Here is a 27,518-nt window from a genome sequence, read left to right on the forward strand (position 1 = left end):
GCTGTCTCAAGGCCGTAGCACCAAGGCAGCCTGCGTATTCAGCCTACCGGCACAATCTTTGAACACCAGGCTCGCCAGCACCCAACACATGAGCCAGCTCCTTACAACTGATCTCTCTCTCTGTCTATCTCCGTCTCCCTCCTTTGCTCTCTTCCTTCTCCCCTTCCCCACTTCTCTTATTGGTTCTGTTTCTCAGGAGAAGCCTGACTACCACGGGTGGCTGGGGCGAGCTGTGACGCTAGATGAAGCCTGATGGCCTGGGTGAAGAGCCAGCGCTCTAAGCCAAGAAACAGAACCATGATTATTTCCATCGTCCTTTTGCTTCCTTACATACCATCACCTGGAGTTAATGAGTCATCTCTTCCTAACAAAGGGCAAGAGATCTTCATTACAGTAAGTGACCAGATTTCCTGTTTAAAACATTCTCAAATAAATGAAATCTTACCTCCAGGGACCGGTCGTGTCGAAAGCCCCAAACACAAGCTGCCACAGACACCGGGGAAACAAAGAACAGCGGCATGAAGACCAGAAGCCAAAAATGGCTTCCTCTTTCAATCCTGTCACAGACCAGAACTTCGAACATCAACAGGAGCAAGTGGATGCCCACTGCAATTAACATGGCTTTAAACTCCACACATGTTTCTCCTTCTGCTCTAAAAAGGGACACAAGAAGAGGAAGAAGAAAAAATAGTCTCAGTTCAGAATCTTCAAACCAAGCAAGCAGTCCAGGCCAAATACCAACTTATGTTGATACCATGAACTGTAGTGATAAGTCTGACAAAAAGCGAAGGAAGTTAGGTAGAAAACTAACTTAAACTTCATCTTTAATATGTAATCTTCCAAACACCAAAGAACTACTACATGGCAAGAAATGAACACTGCAGGCAAACCAAAGTTTTAACTGGGTAAGGATGTTCTCAGAAGTAATGGTCAGTTATTTCTCTGACCGTGTACACAAATGGTTTTGTTCACAACTTTGAATTCAGCTGCTTCCAAGATTATTCAAGCGGATTGCTTCTACCACTAACAACTGACAACTATCCCCTAAATCTCATGATCCTTATCCCTCAATGAATTAAAAACCATGTAAATCACATTTCATGCAACACTATAAAAATAACTAGCTTTATGAATCAGCGTGGGTGATAGTTCAAGAAAATATAGCAATTATTGTTAGGTGCTATTTTAAAATGCAAATAAAATTATGAATGCCTTTTTGTTTTCCTTTCTCTTCCACTGGGATGAATTGACACCTGCAGATGAAAGAGAAATAAGAACAGTGAAAACTGTTTTTAAACAAAATCAGTTTACCTAGCTGTTTACGTATCATAGAGGAAATGCTCTGATTGAAAACTGAAAAAGAGTAAGGCTGCTAATCAAGAAAACGCTTACAAAGGCATCTGCAAAGCCGAGAACATTTCATTCAAAATACAGGTAAACATTTATGATGTATCTTCTTGGTGAAAATATACCTGGAAAGGAAGCCAGTGGTTACTTCTATGGGAACCAAGAACTTTCCACTGGATAATGTTAACACCAGAATGACCATGCCCCAACATTCATGACACTCAACTACACGCATATAATTCCTTTCCTTGCTCTAAACCACCTGTTGGGATGAGCCCTGGGTGTTCTATGGAAACCAATTTGACAATATAAAAAATAAATAATATTTAATATTATGATTATGATTAATATAATATAAAAAATAAATAAAAAATTTAAAAAATAAACATTGTAAATTAAACCACTAGGGCAAAGCTCAAATAGCTTCTAAATATCAATCAATGGAATCTAAAATGTTTAGTTATTTAACTTTTCAATCTTTGAGTCGTAAACATTAGACATCTGAAAATATCTCATAAAAAAGAAAAGATTTGCCAGCTGCACAGGTAATCTTCGAAAATAAAGAAAGTCTAAGGACTTTAAAACAACTGCACACAAATGTCTCCCATCTGTCAAGGCTCTTTGTAGGACTGTTTTAAAGTTCTTAGATGCATATGTGCTAATGGGCTAAATCTTATTTTTAAAGTTGATCAAGACTGAAACACCTCCTGCACTTTTCTCACGAGCAGCTGAATGTGCCCTGCCTGTCTGCTGGGCACTCCTGCCCTCTCCCTCTGCCTGGCGAAGGCTGAGAACAGCCTCCCCAGTCTCCCTTTTTCCTTTCTGAAGTGCCGGTCTCTGTGAGGGAGAAGAGACTCTCCAGGCCCCAGCAACCTAGGCTGCACAGCAGAGGGAGCCGACTCCAGGAACCTGGACTAGCTGAGGCAGCCAAGAAAGGCTCAGGGGAGTTGAGAGTAAAGGCGACCCCTCTTCCTGGCTCCCAAAGGCTCTGCTCTCCTTCATGGCATCTGGGCCTCAACTTTCCCTGTCTCAGGGACTCACTGTTTCCCAGCCAAACCACCTCACCCACACCACTAACAGCCCTAAAACCCCAGGACCAGGGGATTGGGACAAGGCGAACCCCAGCTCTGGGACTGAATTGGAGACTGATAGATCCCTGGTGACCAGAGCCAGGACTTTGTTTTGTAGAACTGCTCTTGCAAACATGATAGTCTTATACTTCCTAGTTTAGCATGGTGTAACAGTTCGATATTTTGGATGCATTTTAGTTTGCATTGCCTATTGTGGGCCAGCTAGGACCTTAAGCACCCCAAAAAACACTGCTTATATGTAAAAAATGCATATCCAACAACTAATTTAGAAAAGTACTTAGGCTAGAACCCAGTTTGCCTATATTATGGTTCTTATAAAACCCTAGATAGGTAGAAAAAAATAGTGCTTATTTAATTAAAAGTGAAAAACAAGATCTTGCTCCCTCAGGGTAGAGACCAATCAGTTTTATAAAGCAGTATTACCGATATTGGGGATTTCGTGCCCAGACTCCAGTTCCAACTGAGGCTCCAACAATGACCATCAACTTCCACAGCCATATTGGAGCAAAAACAGCCCAGTAACTCCACTGAATGATGCCATCCAGACGAAGGGCCAGCAGCACAGAGAACAGCAGGAGACAGGCATAGATGAGGAATTTACTAGGAGAAAAGTAAAATGATTAAAGAGGACTCACTTTTACAAATATGTGATACTAAAAGGGAGAGTAAGAACAGTATTTTTGAGCATGTGTAGAGTCACTAATTCAACAATTGTTTATTGAAAGGTTCTATGCAGTAGACATACACTGTGTGTTAGGGGATAAGGGACACATAAAGAAGACTCAAATAAGTTCCCTGCTTTCCAGGGCTTCCTGGTAGGAGAGAGTCCACACAGAAACACGTCACTGTATGGGGTGCCTGGGTGGCTCAGACGGTTAAGCATCTGACTTTGGCTAAGGTCATGATCTCACAGTTCGTGGGTTCGAGCCCCGCGTCGGGCTCTGTGCCGACAGCTCAGAGCCTGGACCCTGCTTTGGATTTTGTGTCTCCCTCTCTCTCTCTCTGCCCCTACCCTGCTGGTGCTATGTCTCTTTCTCTCTCTCAAAAATAAATAAAAGCATTAAAATTTTTCTTAAAAGAAACACACAATTATAATACAGCATGATATGTGCTGGAATGGTGCTAGGGTAGACAGTGATGGAAACCCAGAAGAAGAAATATGGATTCTGTCTGGGGGTACTAAGAAGGAGAGAAACTTCCAGAAGATATATGGAAAGCTGCTAGGCAAGAAATATTGTGAAATGAAGAAGCATTCCAAGCAGAAAGAACTAGACGTACCAAGACATGGAGACTGAAAAAGGTTGACATGTTTACAATATGGTCAAGTTTTGTCACTAATTATTTGATTCTATTTTTAAAAAGGCATGACATTTTTAATCTTCAATGTTCAGATACAGTAACATTTTAGTACACGTATTATAATTTCTGTGACTGAATAGATTTCTCTCTCGCACTCACTCTCGTGCGCTCTCTCTCTCTCTCTCTCTCTCACACACACACACACACACACACATTTCCCATAAAAGGGATTTCCTGAAGATGATGTCCTTAAAATAGTTAGAAATTACATTGTTGAGGTCTTCTATTTCCACCTTTGATGAAGTAAGAGGAAAGGGGTTTTTCTTCCAACCTTAAACAACAGACTGGACAAAATATATGAAACAACAGTTATCAGATACTGGACAACGGACAACAAAGGACTGTGATGACAGGGAGGGAGGGAGGGAGGAAGGAAGGAAGAAAATAAACTTTATTAATGTTCCAGCTTACTGCCTAGAGGCAGTTCCCAGGGTTCAGCAAGAGGTAGTTAAAACCCAACCCTACTGACAATCACAGTAAGTGTAAATGGTCTACCAGATAAAAGGTAAAGATGGTCACATTGGATTAAAAAGCAGGACAAATATATGCTATCTATAAGAAACCTATGTCATGAATCGATAAAATCACAGATTAAAACTAAAAGGACAAAGAAAATTTATACCAAGCAAATACTGACCAAAAGAAAGCTGCAGTGGTATAGTAATATCTGTTTTCATTTTCTATTGTTGCTGTAACACATTATCACAAACTTAGCAGGTTAAAACAATACAAGTTTATTATCTCACAGTTGTGTATGTCAGAAGTCCAGACAGGCTTGGTTGGTTTCACTGCTCAGATGTTCATAAGGCTGAAGTCAACATGTTGGTTGGCTGGACTCTTATCAAGGGATTCTGGGAAGAATCGCTTCCAAGATCATTCAGGTGGCTGGCAATTTGCTTTCTTGTGGTTGTAGGACTGAGATCCCAGTTTCTCCACTGACTGCCAGCAAGGGGATGCCCTTAAGATCCTAGATGTCTCTCTCTGATCCCGGCACATAAGCTTTTAAAACTCAAAGCCAGCAACAGCACAGTGAATCTTTCTCATGCTTAGAATTCTTCTGACTTCCCCTTCTGCCATATTGCTCCTGCTTCATTGGAGGTTCTTTGCTTAAGAGCTCATGTGATTAGATTGGGTCCACCTGGATAATCAGGATACTATTCCTGTCATCAAGTCCATAACTTTGGTAGGCAGAATTATAAACATGCCCCCCAAGATTCCTGTCCTCTGTTTATTCAATCAAATACTAATCTAGGTACTGCCATGAAAGGACTGTAGATGGAATTATTAATCAGGTGACCTTAAAATATTGGGGATTATCCAGGTGAGCCCAATGTGATTATATGAATCCTTAAAAGCAGAAAAGGAGGCATAAGAGTGATTCAGAGAGAGACAGCAGAAGAGGAGAGATGAGGCCGAAGGGGAAGTCAGAATGATTCTAAACATGAGAAGGACTCGACCTGTCTTTGCTGGCTTTGAAGATGGAGGAAGGGAGCCATGAGCCAAGGAATGCAGGCAGATTCTAGAAGTTGAAAATGACCCCTGCTGACAGCCAGCAAGAACACTGGAGTCTTCTGTTAAGTTTCTCAGGATCCACATAAGAGTGAAAACATATGGTATCTGTCTTTCTCTGTATGACTTATTTCACTTAGCATAACCCTCTCCAGTTCCATCCACATTGCTACAAAAGGCCATATTTCATTCTTTCTCATGGCCACATAGTATTCCATTGTGTATATAAACCACAATTTCTTTATCCATTCGTCAGTTGATGGACATTTAGGCTCTTTCCATAATTTGGCTATTGATGTTGGGATGAGCACTGGGTGTTGTATGGAAACCAATTTGACAATAAATTTCATATTAAAAAAAACATGATAAAAAATAAAATAAAAATAAAAATAAATAAAGTGCTGTTGAATTCATTAAAAAAAAAAAAAAAAAGAACATTGGAGTCTTCAGCCCTACAACTGCAAGGAACTAAATTCTGACAACAACCCAAATGAGTCTGGAAGCAGATTAATCCCCAGAGCCCTAGAAAGGAATGTGGCCCTGCCAACACCTTGATTTTGGCCTTGTGAGACTCTAAGCAGAAAATCCAACTTAGCCCTGCTGTACCTGTACTTCTGACCCACAGAAATGTAAGATAATGAGTTCTGTGTGGTTTTGAGACACTAAACCTGTGGCAATTTGTCATGGAAACAACAGAAACTAATACTGTCACCTTAGATACTTCTGCAAAGTCTCCCTTACCATGTAACATAACAGTCCCAGGTTCCATGGTTTAGGGCCTGGATATCTTTGGGGAGCCACTTTGCCTACCACAATATAAGACAAGGTATATTTTTGAACAAGGAATATTACCAGCGACAAATAGGGGCAGTTAATAACAATAAAGAGGTCAATTTGTCAGAGGATCTAACAACTGTAAATATGTACCTAATAATGCTTCAAAATACATGCAGAAAATAAAGGAAAAATAGAAAAATCCACAATTATTATTGGAAATTAACATTTCTCTCTAAACAACTGATAGAACACATAGAAATTACTAATTTACACAAGAGTGCAATAATGCTATTAACAAACATGACCTAATTGATACTGATAAAGCATTCCTCCCATAACAGCAGAACAGAAATTCCTTTCAAATGCACATGGAATATTCACCAAGACAGGCTGAAATCTGGGTCATAAAACAAGACTCAAGAAATTTAAAAGAATCAAAATCATACAAAGTAAATCTCTAGGGGCGCCTGGGTGGGTGGCTCGGTTGGTTAAGTGTCCAACACTTGATTTCAGCTCAGGTTATGATCTCACAGTTCATGAGTTTGAGCCCTGCATCGGGTTCTGTGCTGACAGCGTGGAGCCTGCTTGGGATTCTCTCTCTCCCTCTCTCCCTGCCCTTCCCCTGCTTGCACTCTCTCTCTCTCTCAAAATAAATAAACTTAAAAAATTAAAAAAAAAAAACAAGTCTCTATACACAATGAAATTAAACCAAAAATCAACAACAGAAAGATACCTTGAAAATTCTCAAAATGCTTGCAAATTAAACAACATGGTTCTAAATAATCCATAAGTAAAGTAAAAAACCACAAGGAGAATTTGAAAATTCCAGAATAAATGAAAAGTGGAAACACAACTTACTAAAATCTGTGAGATACGGCTAAAGCAGTACTTAAGGGCAATTTATAGCATCAAATGCTTTCGTTAGAAAAAACATAGAGTCAACGTTCTAAGGTGCACCTTAAGAAACTAGGAAGAGAAGGAAACTTTAAAAAGTAAGCAGAAGGAAGGAAATGATAAATATAAGTTCAGAAAAATCAATGAAACTAAATCCTGGTTCCTTGAAAAGATCAAGAAAAAGAGTAAACCTATAGTCAGAGTGATCAGAAAAAAATAGTGGGCAAAATCACCAATATCAGAAATGAAAGCAGGGACATTACTACAAATCCTACAAACATTACAGGGATTAGAAGGGAATATTATGAACATCTTTATGCAAGTAAATTTCTTGAGACATTATCAAAGTTCACACCAGATGAAAGATCACGTCTGTATCTATTGAATACACTAAAACTGTAGTTAAAATCCTTCTCACATAAGAATGAAATATGGCCCTTTGTAGCAACATGGATGGAACTGGAGAGTGTTATGCTAAGTGAAATAAGCCATACAGAGAAAGACAGATACCATATGGTTTCACTCTTATGTGGATCCTGAAAAACTTAACAGAAACCCATGGGGGAGGGGAAGAAAAAAAAAGAGGTTAGAGTGGAAGAGAGCAAAAGCATAAGAGACTTAAGAGCTGAGAACAAACTGAGGGTTGATGGGGGGTGGGAAGGAGGGTTATGGGTATTGAGGAGGGCACATTTTGGGATGAGCACTGGGTGTTGTATGGAAACCAATTTGACAATAAACTTCATATATTGGAAAAAAAATCCTTCTCACAAAGAAAATGTTAGGCTCTGAAAAAAATCTATCAAATACATAAAGAATAAATAGTACCAATTTTTTGCAAATCCTTACAGAGAAAGATAGGAGGGGGTATTTCCAAATTTATTTTATGAGTCTAGCATTACCCTGATACCAAAACCTGACCAAAAAAGAAAACTATAAACCAATATCCTTCATGAACATAGATGCAAAATCCTTAAAAATTTATCAAATTGAATCCAGCACTATATAAAAAGGATATTACAGTATGACTAAGTGTGGTTTAGTCAAGATTGTAAGCTTGGCTTAACATTTGAAACCAATTAATGTAATTCATTGCATTAATAGAATAAAAAAGAAAAAACATATGATTATCTCAATAGTTTCAGAAAAAGAATTTGACATAAATTAGGAAGAGAAGGATATCTATGAAAATAACGCTTAATGCTGCAAGACTAAATACTTCCCCTAAGATTAGAAACAAGGCAAGTGCATCTATTCAACCTTGTACTGGAGGTCCTTGCCATAACCATAATTCAAGAAAGAGAAATAAAAGGGGTAAAGAGTTGAAAGGAAGGAGTACATCTAATATTTGCAGACAACATGATTATCTATGTTGAAAATCCTAGCTAATCTACCAAAAACAAAATAAAACAAAACAAAACACTTCCAAATCAAATAAGTGACTTTATCAAGGTTGCAGGATACAAGGCAATTTGTACAAAAAAATATTACTGCATTTATGTTTGCCAGCAATTAAAAAGTGGACCCTCAGATGTTTTTTAAACCTATCATTTACTACAACTTTCCTATAAATCTAAAACTATTCTAAAATTAAACGTTCATGAAAAAAACTGCCATTTACAAACATCATCAAAATATGAAATACTGAAATAAATGTAACAAAATATGTGCAAGACTTGTATGCTGAAACCTACCAAACACTACCAAGAAAAATTAAAGATACCATATGTTTTCACTCATATGTGGATCTTGAGAAACTTAACAGAAGACCACAGGGGAGGGGAACGGGGGAAAAAAAAGTTACAGAGAGGGAGGGAGGCAAACCACAAGAGACTCAAGGACTGAGAACAAACTGAGGGTTGATGGGGGGGTGAGGGAGAGAGAAAAGTAGGTGATGGGCAGGGAGGAGGGCACCTGTTGGGATGAGCACTGGGTGTTGTATGGAAACCAATTTGACAATAAATTTTATTTAAAAAAAACAATCTAAGTAAATGGAGAGAGATCCCATGCTTATAGATTAGAAAATTCGATATTGTTAAAGTTTGCACACACTGTGTATTAATTTCCTATGGTTGCTATAGCAAATTACCACCAACTCGGTGGCTTAAAACAACACACATTTATTCTCTTATAGTTGTGGATGGAGGCCAGAGGTCCAAAATGGGTTTCGCTGGGTTAAAACTAAGGTGTCACAGGGCCCGCTCCCTCTGGAGACTAGGGGAGAATCCATTTCTTGCCTTTCCCTGTTTCTATAACTGTATTCCTTTCACTCCTTAGGCCCCCTTCCTCCATCATTAAAACCAGCAGCACAGCGTCTTCAAATCTTTTTCTCTGCTCACATCACATTGCTTTCATGGAAACCCATGATTGCATTTAGGATCCACCTAGATAATCCAGGATACTCTCCCCATCTCAAGATCTTTAACCGAGTCACATCTTTTGGGACATAAGCTAATATTCACCTTTTTGCCTTAGAAGGTAATATTCACAGGTTCCATGGATTAGGAAAGTGGTTATCTTTGGCAATCATTATTTAGCCTACCATGCTCATCAAATTATTCTACAGATTCAATAAAATTTCAATGAAAATCCCTCTGTAGAAACTGATACACTGATTCTAAAAGTTATATGAAAACAAAAGGACTCATAAAGGGGAAAACAATGGTGAGAAAGAATAAAGTTGGAGAACGTATACTACATGCTTTTAAGGCTTATTGTAAAACTACAATAATCAAGACAATGTGGTATTAGCATTAGGAGAGACACAGAGAACAGAAAAGAATACGAAAACAGACTCATACATATATGGTCAGTTAATTTTTGACAAAGCTGCCAAGGCAATTCAATGGAGTGAGGACTGTGTTCCAACAAATGGTGCTGAAACAACTGGAAAGATGAAGGAAATGCACCTAGACTCTCACCCTCACAGCATATACAAGCATTATGTGAAATGGATCAGACCTCCATGTTATAGCCAAAACTATAAAACATCTAGAAAACACAGAAGGCAAAACTACTTGTCACCTAGAGTTAGGAAAAGATTTCTTAGATGGAATACAAAACTGGACTTCTTCCAAATTAAAAACTTTTAATCTCCAAAAGAGACAATTAAAGGGGTGCTTGTGTGGCTCAGACGGTTAAGTGTCCAACTTCGGCTCAGGTCATGATCTCATGGTCTGTGAGTTTGAGCCCCGTGTTGGGCTCTGTGCTGACAGCCTAGAGCCTGGAGCCTGCTTTGGATTCTGTGTCTCCCTCTCTCTTTGCCCCTCCCCTGCGTGCTCTGTCTCTCTCAAAATTAAAATAAACAATAAAAAAAAATTAAGTCAATTAAAAAAATGAAAACCCAAGCCACAAACTGGGAGAACACATTCTGAAAACATGTATCTGACAAAGTACCTGAATCCAGTACATATAAAGAACTTCTACAACTATAAAATGAGAAAACAATCTGATTAAAACCGGCAAAAAAAAAAATAATAATAAGGACACTCCATCAGAGAAGTTATACAAAAGGCAAATAAGCACATGAAAAGATATTCAATATTTTCAGGCACTAAAGAAATACAATATCAATGCAATACAACAAGATAAAACAACACACTCCCCACCATGGCTAAAATTAAGACGATCAACTTTGACAACTGTTGCTAAGGATGTAGAACAACTGAGACCCTCAAATATTGCTGGTGGGAATGCGAAACAGCACAGCCACTTTAGAAAACACTTGGGCAGTTTCTTATAAAGTTAAGTACACACTTACTCTATGGCCTTGCAATCCCATGCCTAGGTATTTACTCAAGAAAATGAAAAGCATATGTACACACAAAAACTTGTATTCGAATTCTCAAAGTAGCTTTATTTATAATAGCCACTGGCACCAATCCAAATGTCCATCAGCTGGTGAATGGTTAAACCAACTGTCGTATATCTGTTCACTGGAGTACTTACTAATCAGCAGTAAAAGGAAATGAAGCAAGGATGCACTCTGTTGAGTAAAACAACTCAAACTGAAAACACAACATACCGCACGACTCCATTTAGTTGATGTTCTGGAAAAGGCAAAAGTATAGATACAGAAAATACATCAGTGTGGTTGCCAGTGGCTGTGTTGGCAGGGAAATCTGACTATAAAGGGACATGAGGGAATTTTTTGCAGTGATGGACCTGTTCTATATCTTTGGGTTATCCACATATCCACAAATACATGGATTAAAATGCACAGGACTGTGCACTAAAAAAGGGTAAATTTTACTGCATGTAAAATATATTTCAATAAAGCCGGTATATCAATCTATCTGGGCATGCACAGCAACATCAATAGCTGACATTTACTGGACGCTTATGACACGTCAATACTATGCTGCTTTTCACGCATTGTCTCACTTAAGCCTCACAGCAACTCTGCAAAGGAGGAGTTTTCACTACTCCCATTTTGCAGATGAGGAATGAAGGCTTAGATGTTAAATAACTTGTCCAAGCAGCTCACAATGCACAGGGCTGGATTCAAACTAAGATCTATTTGCTATTTGACCCCAGAGTCCTTTTACTACTGACATTATACTGATAATTCAACATTCTTGGAAAAGCATCTGGATAGATACACACTGAGAATTAAGAATGATCTCCAGCAGGGAGGATTAAGGATAGTCTTTACATTCTTGTTTATGATTCCTGACTTTTTTCAAGGTACATGTACTGTACCTGCATTATGAAAAACAACATAAGAAACTTCAACTGGAAAAAAAGGGGGAGGCTGTAAGGATTGGGACCTATAAAACTCGGCTCAGAAGACCTCCAAGAATGTAAACTACAGTGGGAGGACTATCAGATTTGGAAAGGTTGCTAACTAGAATATGTATACAGCCTTTTTGTGTCACAGTATTCTTGTCTATAAAATCAGTAAGGTGGTTGTGAATACAAGATAATGAATCCAAAAAGTGCTTTGTGTAAAGCAGTACATTCGTGGCTCTCAAAATCTTTTTTTTAATTAAAAAAAATTTTTAACATTTATTCAGTTTTGAGAGACAGAGAGAGACAGAGGACAAATGGGGGACGGGCAGGGAAAGAGAGAGGAGTAACACAGAATCCGAAGCAGGCTCCAGGCTCTGAGCTGTCAGCATAGAGCAATGCAGGGCTTGAACTCATGAACCATGAGATCATGACCTGAGCCAAAGTCAGCTGCTTAACCAACCGAGCCACCCAGGTGCCCCTCTCAAAATATTTTGTATCAGGATTCCTTTACATTCTGAAAAATTACTGAGGAACCCAATGAGCTTTGTTTCTATCGTTTACCTATTGTTATTTACTGTATCAGATTTTGAAATGGCTATTTTTGAAATATTAATTCATTTAAAAATTACAATAAACTCATTATATATTAACATACATAATTTTAATGAAAAAACACTATTTTTCAAAATTTGTACAGTTTTGAAAATGTTTTAAATGTCTGGCATCATAAAGGACACCGAGATTTTCATACCCACATCTGTATTCATTCTGTTACAATATGCCGTTTTGGCGCAAGCATATGAAGAAAATCTGGCCTCACAGAGATCTGTAGTTAGAAAAGAACAGAATATTTTAACAGCTCTTTCAGATAATGGTGGATATTCTTTGACAGGATGCTGAAAGTCAAACAGTGGTAGTTTCCTGAAGGTTAACTGTGATGTGGAATCTGAAACCCTGTCAGTGAACTTCTTGTAGGCTGCTACATTAAAATCCATTGGTCTCTCTTGCACTTTGGATGAATGTTTTATCCCTGCAAAATCATGATACCATGTAGGCTGACTGAAAAATAGTAGTTCACTAAGTAATAAGGATCTTGCAAATGTTGACACACTTCACTATACCAAGGCAAGTTCACAGTAGTTATTGTCACAACTCATTTCATCAGAAATATGTCGGTATTGGTTGGGGCGCCTGGGTGGCTCAGTCAGTTAAGCAGCCGACTTCGGCTCAGGTCATGATCTCACGCTTTGTGAGTCTGAGCCCTGTGTTGGGCTCTGTGCTGATAGCTCAGAACCTGGAGCCTGCTTCGGATTCTGTGTTTCCCCTCCTCTCTGCCCCTCCCATGCTCATGCTCTGTCTCTGTTTCTCAATAATAAATAAATGTTAAAAAATTTAAAAAAAAAGAAATATGTAAGTATTGGGAGGCTGTCAAGTTCACGGGGATGGATAAAACTTTTCAAAAATTCTGATTTTCCCTTGAAAGCTCTAATTTTACTATTTGCAAAAATATCATCAGTTGTTTTCCTTGTTGAAAACGCTGAAGGCACTCCAACAGTTTTTTTACATTTTAAATTAGATTTGTGTTTTTTGTGTTATCAGTGCTGTTTCCAAGTTACAGGTTCACTTGTATTTTCAAGAAAAATGTCTGCCAAATGCCCTAATACAAATAGCCGTAGTCTTGTGTGTTAGCTGTCCTTCCAGGTAAAAATGGTGTTCCATGAAAAAAGGCAGCTGGCAGCCCATGCACATAAGTGCTGTTCCTTGAGTCAAGCACTGTACAGCAGACAGCCTTTCTGCATTCTTCCTATTTTGTCACACAGAATATTAAAATGGACGTGTACTCAAGGGTCACTATTTAGTGAGACTGGTATTTTTGTATGCTTTATTGAGGACATCCTTACATGAAGCTGGCTGTTTGAACTGTAAGCGTACTGCAGTGAAGACTCCAATGACTACTAATACAGTTTCGTGTCACCAGCTTGATTTGTGCTCAGGTTCCAACAGTCTACCCACCACTGCTTTTGTACCATCGGTGCAAATGTCAACCCAGAGAGAGGCAAAGAACATCTTAGTGTTATGAAAATAGTTGTGACCTCACAGACCCCTAAAAGGTTCTCAAGGACCACCCCCCACCCCGCCAAGGTGTCTGTGGAAAATGGTTTGATAACCACTGCACTAAATACATGTTAGTTATGATCAATGCTCAAAACCAAAGGATGTTTTTCAAGCTGTCACAAAGACAAGAGAGCTACCACTGAAAGATGCCAAGGCAAGAATGACTTCACCACTAGACTCTGGAGAAGGAAAGGGGTTGATGGGGACTCATGAGCTCACAGAAATGGAGTCATTACCACAGAGACAGGAACCAGCAGAGGCAACTTTTTCCCTCTAACGCGCAGGTGGATAGTGCAAAATCTAGAAAACCAGAACCAATTTGTCAACCCAAACCTGTGGCTATACCTATCATTACCAGAAACAATGGATTTGAAAACAGAATATTTTTTAAAAAAATAAGTGAATTCAAACATCAGCAAATGCGAGGACAATGATAAACACAGGATTCACAGGTAAATTAAATAATATGTAGAGGTAAAATTTTTCTAGAGTTTCAAACTATAAACAAAAAATAAATGAGGTGGGGGGAGAGTAAACCCTCTAAGCTAAATTCATGATCTTCTCTAAAGGAGAGGATTTTTTTATTTAATTAAAGAAAAAAGTAGAAGTAATGGAAACAGAAGTACCAAAATGTTTAAAATGTTGGGAAAGTGATTATTTTATAATTTTTGATGTAATTTAAAAGGAAATTAAGAGTTCTAGGTCTCTTACATGAAAAATGAAAAACAGAAGCAAGAAACTTACAAGAGGACAAATAATAATACAAAAATATAATTCCTAATTCAAATACTGGGGTTGAAAAAATGTAAGTAGGAAGAAATGTTCTTGTATTACTCTTCTATTGTTGTCATGCAAAGTTACCACCAATCTAGTGGCTTAAAATGCATAAATTTATTATCTTTACTGTTCCAGACATCAGAAGTCTGAAGTGGTTCTCACTGGGCTAAAATCAAGGTGCCACCAGAGCTGTGATCTTTCTGGAGGCTCTAGGAGAGACTGCTGCTCTGCCTTACCAGCTTCTAGAGGCTGTTGTGCAGACCCTTGGCTCATGGCCCCTTGCTCCAGTTTCAAAGCCAGCAGTAGAGAGCCCAGTCCTCCTTACATTGACTCACTCTGACCTCCTCTTCTGCCTCTCTCTTCCACATTTAAGACCTGTAATAATGGGTCCAGGCAGAGAATCCAGAATAATCTCCTTATTGTCAGGTCAGCTGATTGGCAACCTTAATTCCATCTGCGACATTAATTCCTCTTTGCCATATAATGGAATATATTTCCAGGTTCCTAGAATTAGGATGTGGGCATATTTGGGGGGATCATTATTCTGCCTACCACAGACCTACAATATGAAAGTTCACTTAGTGGATTAAAAAATAAAACCTAAATCTGTTGCATTCAAGAGTCACATTTGCAACCAGTATCAAAAGTCAAACCAACTACAGGAAAGGAGATAACAAAGGTTTATCATGTCTGGGTGGGGACAAGAGAAGCAGTTTACTAGTACAGTAATTTGGTGGATTTTAAAGATAAAGCATTAAAATACTAAAATGACTAACAATGAAAGCATAAACAATGAAAACTTAGCAACATGGCCATAGAATATGGCAATAACGTGACAATTTTTCTTTTAAGAATATACAGAGATATTTTCACTGTCAGCTTCTACACGCTACTGTTAAATCATCACAGATAAAGTAGATAAAGTTCCTAAGGAAACTAGAAATTATGGAAATGAACACGAGAGTAGATAAAAATAGCACGGTTCTATACAGAGAATCAAGTAGCAGGACAAAAATAATGCTTTCTTTACATACATACAGATTTTTCCAGAGGGAGAGAAAAAAGATCACAGGGCACTGACACACAAAAACCATGAATCTAATTTAAAATTTAACTGTTTGAGTGCCTTCGATGTATGGAATGTATAAAAATGAGAAAGTGGGGGTGCCTGGGTGGCCCAGTTGGTTAAGTGTCCAACTCTGGCTCAGTCATGACCTCAGGGTTTGTGAGTTCAAGCCCCACATCAGGCTCACTACTGTCAGCACAGAGCCTGCTTCGGATCCTCTGGCGCCCCCTCTCTGCCCCTCCCCCGCTTGCATGCTCTCAAAAATACATAAAACTTTTTTTAAAAGAAAAAAAATGAGAAAGGAAGTCTCTGCCCTGAAGTTGTTCAAGACTAATGGGAACAGGGGCGCCTGGGTGGCTCAGTCAGTTGGGCAGCTGACTACAGCTCAGGTCATGATCTCGTGGTCTGTGAGTTTGAGCCCTGCATCAGGCTCTGTGCTGACAGCTCAGAGTTTAGAGCCTGCTTCTGATTTTGTGTCTCCCTGTCTCTCTGCCCCTTCCATGCTTGCTCTCTGTCTCCCTCTCTCTCTCAAAAATAATAAACATTAAAAAAAAATTTTAAAAAAGACTAATGGGAACAGAGGGAGGTGATCTACAACAAGTAACTACATATCATTGTAAACTGGTACATGGAACATTGGTTTCCCTGGGAGAGTTGGGAAGGGAGGTAGGAGCTGGGCAACAGGGTGGGGACAGGGAATTCCAGACAAAGGGATAAGATTCTTTAAAGTATGAAACAGTTTTTTGTATCCCAGGAGACTGAACACCCAGAATAAATTCTGTAAGTCTTTGGGGGTGGGGTAGGGAGACAGGAGAAAAGGCACCAGAGGAAATCAGGGAAAAGTAAGCTGGGGTTAGAAGGTAGTGGGATTCGAATAATAAGGTAAAGTCCTTGGAATTTATTAATAGGCAATGGGGAGCCACTGGAGATTTTCTGAGCAAAAGAAAGGTATAGAAGGCATAGAAAAATGTGTAAGGTAGATTGCAATTGGCAGAGACTGGAGGCAGAAATTCTACACAATTCATAATAAACTGACAACAATGGACTGAACATTGCCTAACCATATGGATCTTTTTCAATGCTCACTTGTTAAGCAGAACAGCAGAGCTGAAGAGATTATTTGTGCAACTCTATTTGAACCTTTGCTTCTTCATAGCAAAATGCAGATAATACTACCTCTACCAGGCAGTGCCGAGATCAGAATTAAATAACTTATCAGAAAGCACCTATTGCAGGGCTTGGCACCAAGCAAGTAACTTGTTAGTTTCCTTCTTTAAATAATGACTAAATCCAGGATGAAACAGAACACTATTGGAGAATATTCAAAATCCTGCTAAAGCATGACTGAAACATCAAAACACCCGGGCTGTTGCCAAAGCAAAACTTGGAGAAAACGTATCCACTCCAAAAGTGGAACTAAAATCAAAAAAGAAAAGAAAGAAAAAAGAGGCAAAGCGAAAACTAGTGAACTAAGTTTGTACACTAGTGAACTAAGTTTGTGCCTAAGAAATTTAGGGGTGAAAAAACCCCAAGGGAACCAAAATATGGAAATAATAAAACTAAAAGTAGTAATATAGACACCAAAGTGGAATTAATCGATAAGTAACACCAACAGCTGGTTCTTTGAAAAAAAAAATGAACAACTACAAAGTTGACTGAATAAGTTAATGCACTCAGAAATTTTAGAAGATGTAATTGGTACACACATTTGTAACTTGGGGAAGAAGGAACAGTATGTCAACTATACCAATACATTTGAGAACCAAGTAAAAAAGATGACTGCATATCAAATAGGAAATCTTCAACCTGACTGGCAATAAGAGAATATGATGCAGCAATAACATAGTGACAAGAAAATTTATTAAAAAAAAAAAAAAGTTGGCACGCCTGGGTGGCTGAGTAGGTTAAGTGTCAGACTCTTGATTTTGGCTCAGGCCGTGATCTCACAGTCATGGGATCGAGCTCCGTGTCAGGCTCTGTGTATGGGATTCTCTCTCTCTCAAAATAAATAAACATTCAAAAAAAGTCACAATCAAAGCCTAAACTACTTTGAATCACTTTTCAAGAAACATTTAGACTAGAGTCCAAGTATAAAAATAGACTTTGCTTAATTCTCCACAAACCAGCAAATGGAGGTTCCACTGGATATTGTGGCATCAACCACTACTTCCTAAATTTCACTTTTGCAATTACACGTTTAAAATGGGTGTATTCCACTCTATGAATCTGTAACGCTAGTACATGATCACTGAGTAGTGTTACATAGGTCTAACTACAAAGCTAGTGTCCTCTCTGAAATGTATATGGAGCTTTCTGCTAGAGGCTCAAATTCCCTCTCTCCACTTTGAGGGACAAGGGAAAAGGACGGGGAGGGGGGAGGGAGGAGGGAGGAGGGAGGAGGGAGGAGGGAGGAGAGAACACACCTAGTGAAGAGACAACTATGGGTGTAAAAGTTCTAACATCTGTTATCTGCAAATCAAAAGAATGCAACTGGACTCCTGTTAGACCCATCGGTCTTCTCCAGTTAAATGCAGCAGGTGCACATGCAAACACACGCGTGCACGTGCACGCACACACACACACACACACACACACACACACACACGCTCTGCGTGACACATCCCTGTAGGTGCCTCTTGTCTACAACTTCCGAGAATGGCTCCAACTGACAAACTGCTAACTGACACTCTCCCAAACTGTTAAAGGGACTGTATTTCTGACATTGAGCAGAACCTTACCAACAAAATTTAAATTCTTTTAGTGGTGATTTTAACTGGCTTTATTAAGATGAAAAGTGTTTAACATCAGCTAGCCAGTAGATGTAAGAAAGCAAAAAAGCCCAATAAAAACAAATCACTCTTAAGGAGGTCTAGAAGGGGGCCAGGCTGGAAGTTTATCAGCTGTGCAATTGTCGAGGGTTACTCTTTCCCTAAGCCTGTCTCTTCCTGGGGTTACTCACATATTAATTCACTAAGATTAGGGGATGTGAAAGCCCTGTGTAAACAATCAATTTTATCTATTTTTGCTGCTACTACTATTATAAAAGAGAAAAGTTGTAACAATCTCACTTAGCAATCCTTTTTCTCACTATTAGACCATAGCTGACAAAGTATGAATCATTAGTTACAAAGAACCTATCTTGAGTTCAATTCAACACTTTCATCTTAAATTCTAGTTCAGGTACAACCTGTGATCAGGCAAGGCAATTAGAAACCCCAAGCTCAATATTGGGAAGCTTAACTCCTAGAGTCCTAAGAAATCATCAAAAACTCCTCCAACCTACTGTCTCTCCCCTACAGCAGAGTCTCCAATGGTACATGTCTATTTGTACTCCACATCCGCTCATTCAGCACATTTACTGAATGCCTCAACATCCTGGACTTCAAAGAGCTCACAGCCAAGAAAAATATGTATGTAATTATCAAGTAATGGGAATGATATTTTTAAAACCAGAAATTATGCATTCAAATGAGACTTGTTTCCTTTAAACAGTCCCCCTGGGAGGCAAAAGGCTAATTCCACTTCATCGCTCAAACCACCTTTGGAGTTTTCCTCCTAGAATCACCTTGAGAGCTGCAGTCTGTTCTTCTGAATATCCTCAATGGTGCCAACTCTTCACTGAAAGTGAATTCGATTTTTGGAACTGGGCAAAAGTCAGTCAAAGCCAAGTTTAGTGAACAACATGTATGATCAAACTAGGTGGCACTATTTTGGTTCAAAAATGATACATGATTATAAAGCAATGAGATGCAGTTCCTTATATGATTTGTAATCTGACTCCAAAGGAAATTTCAGATGAGTAACAAGGTGTATGAGCAGTAGAATAGGGGTGTGTGTGTGTGTGTGTGTGTGTGTGTGTGTATTTCTCTTTCCTAAGTAACTTCTTGGAGGCAGAACACTCATTTGGATATGTAAGCTCAGATAGAAGGTTTACTTTGTTTAATCACAACTCATAAGGTTAGAGTGGGAGAGAGCCAAAGCATAAGAGACTCTTAAGAGCTGAGAACAAACTGAGGGCTGATGGGGGGTGGGAGTGAGGGGAGGGTGGGTAATGGGTATTGAAGAGGGCATCTTTTGGGATGAGCACTGGGTGTTGTATGGAAACCAATTTAACAATAAATTTCATATATTAAAAAAAATAATCACAACTCATAAATAGAAGGCTCCTTAGGATGTTGGACCCATTGTGGTATGGTGGACTGTCACTAAATTAGAGAGGTGGCATGGCATGCAGGAAAGAGCACAGGCTTCAGAAGGAGACTGACTCACATTAGAATCCTGACTTGGCCCCCTGCCGCCTGTGCAACTTTAGGGAAGTCACAAGCTCTCTAAGACTCTGCAAAGCAATGCTTATAATCTAACTTGCTGGTTGTTGCACAGATGGGAGATAATGATCCCCATTGTGCCTAACATATGGTAGGGGCCCCATAAGTCACACATATTATTAATAATAACCTCAGTATAGTCAAGAGGTTTTTCTTACTCTAGGTGGCTTGAGATGACAGAACGAAAGATAAACCAACATTTGGGTGGTGGGTGAGTAGTTCATTAACAGTACCAGCATACACTCACTACCAATGGATCTGAAGCCTGCTTTAAAAAAAAAACAGTAATACATAAAACTATTTGCAATAATTAATAACACTACATGTAGTAGTTTTCAATCCTATGACATGTGCCACCTGCAGCGCTCCTACCACACTGACCTTTCACCACTGTCTGAGCATACCAGGTCCTCTCATGAACCCTATGCCTTTGCATCCTCTGTCCCTCCTAATTTGCCTTTCCTGACCTCTGGTCTGACAAAAGCCTACAATTACATCCTTCAAGATTGAGCTGTGGAACCATCCCTGCCCACTCTGACAGAATTGATGGCTCTGCCCCTTGTGCTCCCACAGCGTTTGGTTCCTGTCTCTGGAATGCCTCTTCTTGTCTTGAATTTTAATTTCTCTTCCCATTTCTGCTTCTCCTGCCAGGCTTGAGCATGGAGAAGAATTATATCTCATTTATTTTTGTACTTAGAGCACGTAGCACATCTCTTGGCACACAGCAGGAACTCAGGAGATGTTTGACCAATGAATGCTTTAAAGAGAAATCTTTTACAAATGATTGGTAAAGACCAGGTAGCTGCCTTTGGTTAACAATTACCAGAAATCACATCCATTTTTCCTAAATCCAAAGAAACAAGATAGCTTACATAGACCCCAGAATAGCTTTAGAAGTTGCAGCATATGGAACTTTCTAAACGCTACCGGCGGCCTCCTTAGTACTCCATGCTCACGTGACAGAACCCCCAGAGCAGCATCCCTCAGCCTTCGCCCCAGTCTGGCTTACCTGCGGGACTCACTGCATGGCCAGGTGCTTACAACAGATGACTCAGAGGGCCTAGCACGGCTCTCACAGCCTTCCAACACTGTCTGGCTACCAGGGCCAAAGAGCCTTCTTCAAGCCAGCAACTCCAGCAAGTTCAAGTTAGCAGAAAATCCCGAGGCTCCATGATGCGAGTGGGGTGTTGGCTCAATGCCACTATTCCCAGATCCCCACCTCCCACAGGCACCTCAGAATCAGTCTTCCAATTCTGTATACTGCTAATAGCTGCCTCTTCAATGAATGAGGCTCCCTCACTGCTAAGTTAGGAAGCCTTAGGCACTCAGGGAAGGACTTGGTGGGTCCAGTGTGTGTGTGTTTCAGCAAGTCTTAACTTGTGTATCTAAAAAGAGGTTCATGAGCAACCAGTTATGGGTCAGAAGGAAATAGGCAGAGGGTCAGCTGGCAGCCCTGTGTATCCGAGTGCTGACACTTGTGAATCATTCTGTTACTGCAGTTTCCCAGGGCCTTGGCAATACAGTGGTGGGTTCAGACTCACCAAGATCAAAAGGTTGGAAAGGAGATCTGGAGCCATGGCCCATGCCTTGGGACCCACAAAACCATGGCAGGGACTATTTTTGTGACACACATAACCCGCAAAGTAAAGACAGCCATATTCTGCCTTAGCATCACCATCTTCCCTGTCTCTCCAATGGAATGGCTGCATTCTGAGGGAGGGAAGAAGAAAGAGAACCAAGCCAAAGACCACCAGGAAAACAGTGACTGGAAGAAGCCATTTCAGATTTCTCCTATAGGCTCTGGAGAGTATTGTATTCATTCATTCATCCATTCATTCATTCATTCCACAAATATTTATTGAGTCAGGTACTATTCCAGGTATGCAGGATACTATAATGAACAGAGTCATGGCCCTGGCCCCATGGAGCTTATAGTTTAGTAGGGGAGACAGGCATTAATCAAATAAGCACACAAATATAAGGGTACAAGTAAGTGCTCTGATGGAAGAGTTCAGCATGCTACAGGGATTGTATAAACAGGTATCAGCAGACTTAGGGAAGTCAGAAAAGCTTTCCTCAGCAAGTAACAAGTGAGCTGAAACCTCAGGGATAAGTAAGAGTTAACTAGGTCAGGAGAAGAGAGACAAACATTCTTGGCAAAGAGAACAGTATGTGCCAAGGTCCTGGGGTAGGAGGGAGATGTTGAACTGGCTCTGAATTAGAGGCAGGGAGAAAGGCAGTAGCACCAAGGTTAGAGGCCCTGGCACAAGGTATCTTCCTGTCTACACTCCTTGGCTTGTGCTTCAGCTGTCTAGAAGGCCCGCCCCAGCATGGAACAAGACTAAAGAACAATGTTCAAAACTAGGTGTGCCCACGGGACATGACACATCACTAGCTAAAAAATTGGACTTGCCAATATTACCTGGCCACTCTAATATCAATCACCACTGTGAGGTAACACTGCTCACTCCCACTGAGTCAACACTGCATCAGGAAAATGGCACCCTATAAAAGGTCTTTAAACTTAGAGATGCCTTTCAATCCCAGTAGAAGTAAAATGTTGATAAATATGTTGACGATTACTATACATCTGTTTAGATACCTAATATTTCATTGTGATTTTCATATCATAATTTTTGCTGGAGGGGAGGGGAAGGGAAGAAGCTACAGGAAAAAAATGGTTAAGGATCTTATGTGCACAGCACTGCTGTGCTTTGGCAACTCTGTTCACCAGTTAGAACACTCGAGGCAGTTCTTGGGTTCTGAATTATCTGTCACCCTGCAAAATAGTCCTGGAACTTTCTATTTGTAAAGCACTTTGCAATCAATCATTAATTTAGCCTCCCATCCTGCTGAGATTATACTCAAATCTACAGATAAAACAGAAAGATAAGTGAGTGGCCCAAGACTACAAAACAAGTCAGGTTTTACTTACCTTTCTTATCACTCTTGCCAAACAAGGTAGACACACAAAGCCTGTCCAACTCCGGGACCAACGCTGCTAGGCTGTGGACCAATCCTAACCCCTAGGAGAGGCAGTGGAAGTCACTTTTCCCTTACCTACTCAACAAGCTCCTCTACCCAGACTGCCTCCAAGGCCAACAATGATAATGACTGCACTGTGATTGGAACATTGGCACTCCAGACTAGAATATGAACTCTGGTAGTGCCCAAAGAATAAGAGTACCTAGGAAGTCACGATGGCTCGTAGCTTAAAGTGTCACTGTCCCTAGGGAGACTGCGCTCCCAACACTCTCTCAATCTCTCTCTCCCAAGACTTCTCTTCATCTCCCACAAGCAGCCCAGGCAGTGGCCTCCACTGGGCTCCCTCCATACAATACTGAAAAGTGTTGTCAATCATATATTTACATGCCTCTTCTCCATCCCTAAGTTGGGACCTCCCAGCATCTGAGGGACCTAGAATACAAAAGGTCGATTGAGGGCATGGCTTCCCACCAGCAAATAAGGGAAACAGGTACTCCCTTCACAGACTAGTGGACTTAAAAGATCAATTAGGTCAACTCGTTGTCAGATGAGCAGGGAATATGTAACCCAGTTACATGAGGCCTGGTCCTCAATCCAGGTCTTTTGGCTCAGTCTAGTTCCACAAACATTTTATAAGGGCCTGCTAAGTTTCAGACGCGGTGGTAGGTGCTGGGGATAGTGAGAAGAGCAGAAGATGGGTCTCTGCTTCAGGAAGCTCAAGGCCCGGGGCGGGGGGAAGGGGGGTGATGGACAGAGTTACAGAACACTTGGGCAAGTGCAAGGACAGGCACTTGATTCCTTAGTCAGTGTTCTCTCCACACTGTCCAGAGGATATTCCCCAGCTAGGAAGCAGGACGGTAATATCTACTTCCTGCAAATAAACTTACAATGAAGACCGATGAGAAACCGCATATGGAAAATCGTCAGGTTCACCCCCAGAGGCATTATGTAAGGTATTGCCATACCCTGACACCGACTCCGAGGATTCAACGTCGTTTCAGATATCACTCGACAAAGCAGCAAACAAGCGAGGGGTGGGCATATATCCAAGGAAAACCTCAAGGGCTCAGAGGAACTGGAGGAAACAGCTGGGTGGTGGTGAGGGGGTGGTTAGGGGTGTCGGGTCAAGCGAAATGGCCCTGGTGCGGGGAACGGAGGCCAGGCAGCAGGGCGCGAGGAGAGGGGACGAGAAGGGGGCGTTGGGCCAGCAGCGAGGGTGGGCCGGCCGAGAGGAACGCGGCTCCCGCGGAGCCGGGGCCCGGGGCTCGAGGCACCGGGCGCGGGAGCGGGAAGCGCTGCCCAGAGAGCCGCTCGCAGGGAGCTGCCCTGCCGCCCGCCGCAGCCTCACGCCCGCCCGCGCCTCCCCGGCGGAGCCTCACCTCGGGTTGAAGTCCTGGAAGAGGCCCCTCAGGTTCATGGCGGAGAACTTCGCCGCGGCGGCCTCCTCCACCCCCCTCCCCCCGCGCCGCGCAGCCTGTGCGTTACAGCGGGTTCATGGTGCCGCCGCGAGCCGCGTCCCCGCCGCCGCCGCCGCCCGCCGCCCGCCGCCCGCAGAAACCTGAACCGCCGACCCCCGCCCCTCCTTCCGGGCTTCCGTACGACGGCGGCGCATGCGCCCGAGCCCCGCCCCGTCGGCCGGGGAAGCGCAGCTTGCCACGTGCGACGTCCCTCTCCCGGCTGGCCGCGGCCCTGGGTGCTCGCGCGACTGCCCCAGGAGACGGCTGGGGGCGTGGAGGCTGGGAGAGTCGGGGAGCCTGAGGGCGGCGGCGGAGAGCCGAGCAGAGAAACCTACCCGGTGCAGGCCTGCGGAAAAGGAGCGCCCCCCACCCCAGGAGTCCCGCGGGGGAGGTCTTCGCAGACACCTGTCACCTTGGCCCGTTGCTGCCTTCTGGAGATTTCCCCTGAGCCTCGGAGGGTGGGGTGGGTAGTGGACACGGGTGACACGTTGCATTTTGGCGATCTCAGCCCAGGCTTCACCTGTTAGATCTCCCCAGTCTGCGTCTCAACTTCCCTCCCAAGGCCCAGGCTGGCATATGGACACGTGGGCTGGCGGTCCCAAATTTGGACTACCTGTCATCTTTCCTCCCAACTGCCTTCCCCTCCTGGGTTGCCCTCTCTCTCCATTGGCAGCAGACCTATCCATGGGGGCACGCCAAACTGGAAATCTGGTAGTCATCCTCCCATTTGCCAACGTAGTCCAGAGACTCGGCCCTCGCCTAGACTTTGGGGTCACTTCACACCCGGCCTCTCCCTTCACTCCAGGCCATCTATTCATAACTGCCAGGTTCATCTTCCTTGGGCAAGTCAACATCTTTGTGCCCCATTTTTTCTCCTCTGCAAAATGTAGATGATAAAACTGACTCCCTAAACTCAGATGAGATAGTGTGCATAGCACTGTGCTTGGTTCACACCAGGTGCTCAGTTGGTGTTGCTCTCTGGCTCCTTCTGGATGCCTGCCTCCTCAAAGAGTCTATTTACTTTTGGAATTGGAGAGCTGGACAAGTTCATAGCAGGTGCCCTAGTCTACCTTCTTCACTTCCGGCTGATTTAAGACTTTTCCATGAGCACAGCAATACCTTGCACATTAGTATCATTAGGGATAATAGTTGTACTTTGTCACACTAGCAAGGTTTCATGAATGGCAGTTTTATATGGGTTAGCCCTGGGGCAGCTTGAGAAGTTCACAATTATGATAGTCATACCTTGCCATGATGTATCACCTTTCTTATGAGAAACAGAAAACATTTCACAAGTGGTAATTAGGCTTCCCAAACCCGCTGGAGAATGGATATTATTATATGAGCAGGTTGGTTTTAAGGATGAGTAACCTGAATCAGGTTTGTCAGCTGCTGAAGCGCCAGAACTCTGTCCCAGAGTTTTTGGTCCAGCTCCCTTGTCCATCCTCTGGATAGAGTCCAGTGTCCAACCCTGAGGAGGTTCTCAATGAATACTTAAATACAGAAGAGAACACTGAGGCATAGAGAAGCTTATATAATGTGCCCTGAGCTACCCATTTAGTAGACGTGTAGGAGCAAAGAGGCAACTTGGGGTCCTGCCAAAACTGCAGCCCACAGTGCAAAACAGAGGTACTTGCCAGTGGGCAGATTGGCTAGCACCATCTTAATTACTGGTGACCTCCCCACAAACGGGCATTAAGACTGGGATTGCCAGTTAAGACACTTGAACAACAGATACTGTTGCCCTTTCAAAACCTTCACAGACAGAGACCAGGCAGGCTGCTCCATGTCCAGAGCTTTGGGGGCAGGTACTACTTTGGTGAGGTCCCAGGGAGTCCCAGAGTTGAACCACTGCTCTTCAGGCTCACAGTCCCCCAGACTGGACTAGGTTGTGAGGGCTGTCCAGCCCGAGGAACAGAACACTAATACACAAACCAATTGTCAATGCAATCTTTTGCTCTGACAAGCCAAATTGCCGAGGGGAGCTTAGAAGCCTGTCCGTGGGAACATAAGGGAAGAATCAGACTATCCCAAAGCCTCACATCACCAATCTTCACAAAGTGGATGTATCTGGACTTCCTCAGCTTCACTGGAGTCCAGCCCTGTACTCTACTGGTGCTCTCATGGAAATATAAATGCACACCCTCATCATCTCCCCTAGCAAACTTTGACTTGCCACCAGATTTCAGGGCCATCTTACTACAGACTCTCCACCTTCCCTATACAGAGGTATGAAATGGCTCAGGATTGAAAAAGCCAGAAAGCACATCCATGTGGCTTTGGAGTGGATAAATGTCACAGTGTCCCAGAAGCATCAGTGTATATCTGGACCATGGTTGGATGTGCACCACCATTCCGATAAGTTGGTGGCTTGTCCAATTCAACGTTCACATTGGCTCCAATCTGATGGGGTGAAGGGCAGGCTTCTGAAGAGCAGGGCTGTGTAAGAGAGTATCCTGGTATATTCAGACACTTTGGTCATGGAAGGCCTGGGTTAGGGGACAGAAATGGCTGTGGCCCAGCTCTCACACCACTTGGCTCCTCCCCTGGGCTGCAGCAAAATGGAGAGAGCATAGAATTAGAAGACTCAGACAAGCTTCACCACTGCTCCAGTGGAAGGAGGGATAGCTGGGATCCAATCCTGGGCAAGGCCAGCAGACCTACTAAACTTCCTGGAGTATCAGCTTGACAACTTCTTCAGCCAGGAGACACAAGGTGCCAGCTGAACGCTGACCCTCTCTCAACCCACAATTCTCCACTCTAAGTTCCCCAATGTCCACACCCTCAATGCCACCAATTAAAGAATCACTGGAGTCCCCAGGACTCCACTTGCAAAATGCACCCCTTGCTTCCTGAGAGGGCCCTGTGTTTCTGGCTACTTTAAGTTGACTTGGGGGAAGTGTGTGGTCTTTCTCTTCCTGAGATCTCCCTGGGAGCTGTTTGGGGTCTGGACAAGGGTGTGGTAGAACACTTAGCTGGGTTTGGGGGGCTCAGGGAACTTGGGGAGGAGGCTGGGGGCAATGGAAGGGACCAAGAAAGTAGTGCCTTGGTCTGCTTTGACTTGCAGCTGTCCCTGGTCTTCAAGAGC

At 42.1% G+C, this 27,518-nt stretch overlaps 1 protein-coding gene across 1 annotated transcript in view; it reads right to left on the reverse strand.

Moving 5' to 3' along the window:
* Window positions 1-24,534, reverse strand: part of TMEM185A (transmembrane protein 185A) — a 36,733-nt gene extending 12,199 nt beyond the window's left edge. Inside the window, exons 1-3 of the mRNA XM_049644428.1 lie at window positions 24,353-24,534; window positions 2,862-3,038; window positions 446-653 (exon numbers count right to left, since the gene is read on the reverse strand). Coding sequence (XP_049500385.1) covers window positions 446-653; window positions 2,862-3,038; window positions 24,353-24,390 — 423 coding nt within the window. The 5' untranslated portion in view covers window positions 24,391-24,534. The remainder of the gene's footprint in view (window positions 1-445; window positions 654-2,861; window positions 3,039-24,352) is intronic.
* Window positions 24,535-27,518: the final 2,984 nt, after the last annotated feature.

This window comes from Panthera uncia, chromosome X (assembly GCF_023721935.1).
Source record: "Panthera uncia isolate 11264 chromosome X, Puncia_PCG_1.0, whole genome shotgun sequence".
NCBI classification, from domain to species: Eukaryota; Metazoa; Chordata; class Mammalia; order Carnivora; family Felidae; genus Panthera; species Panthera uncia.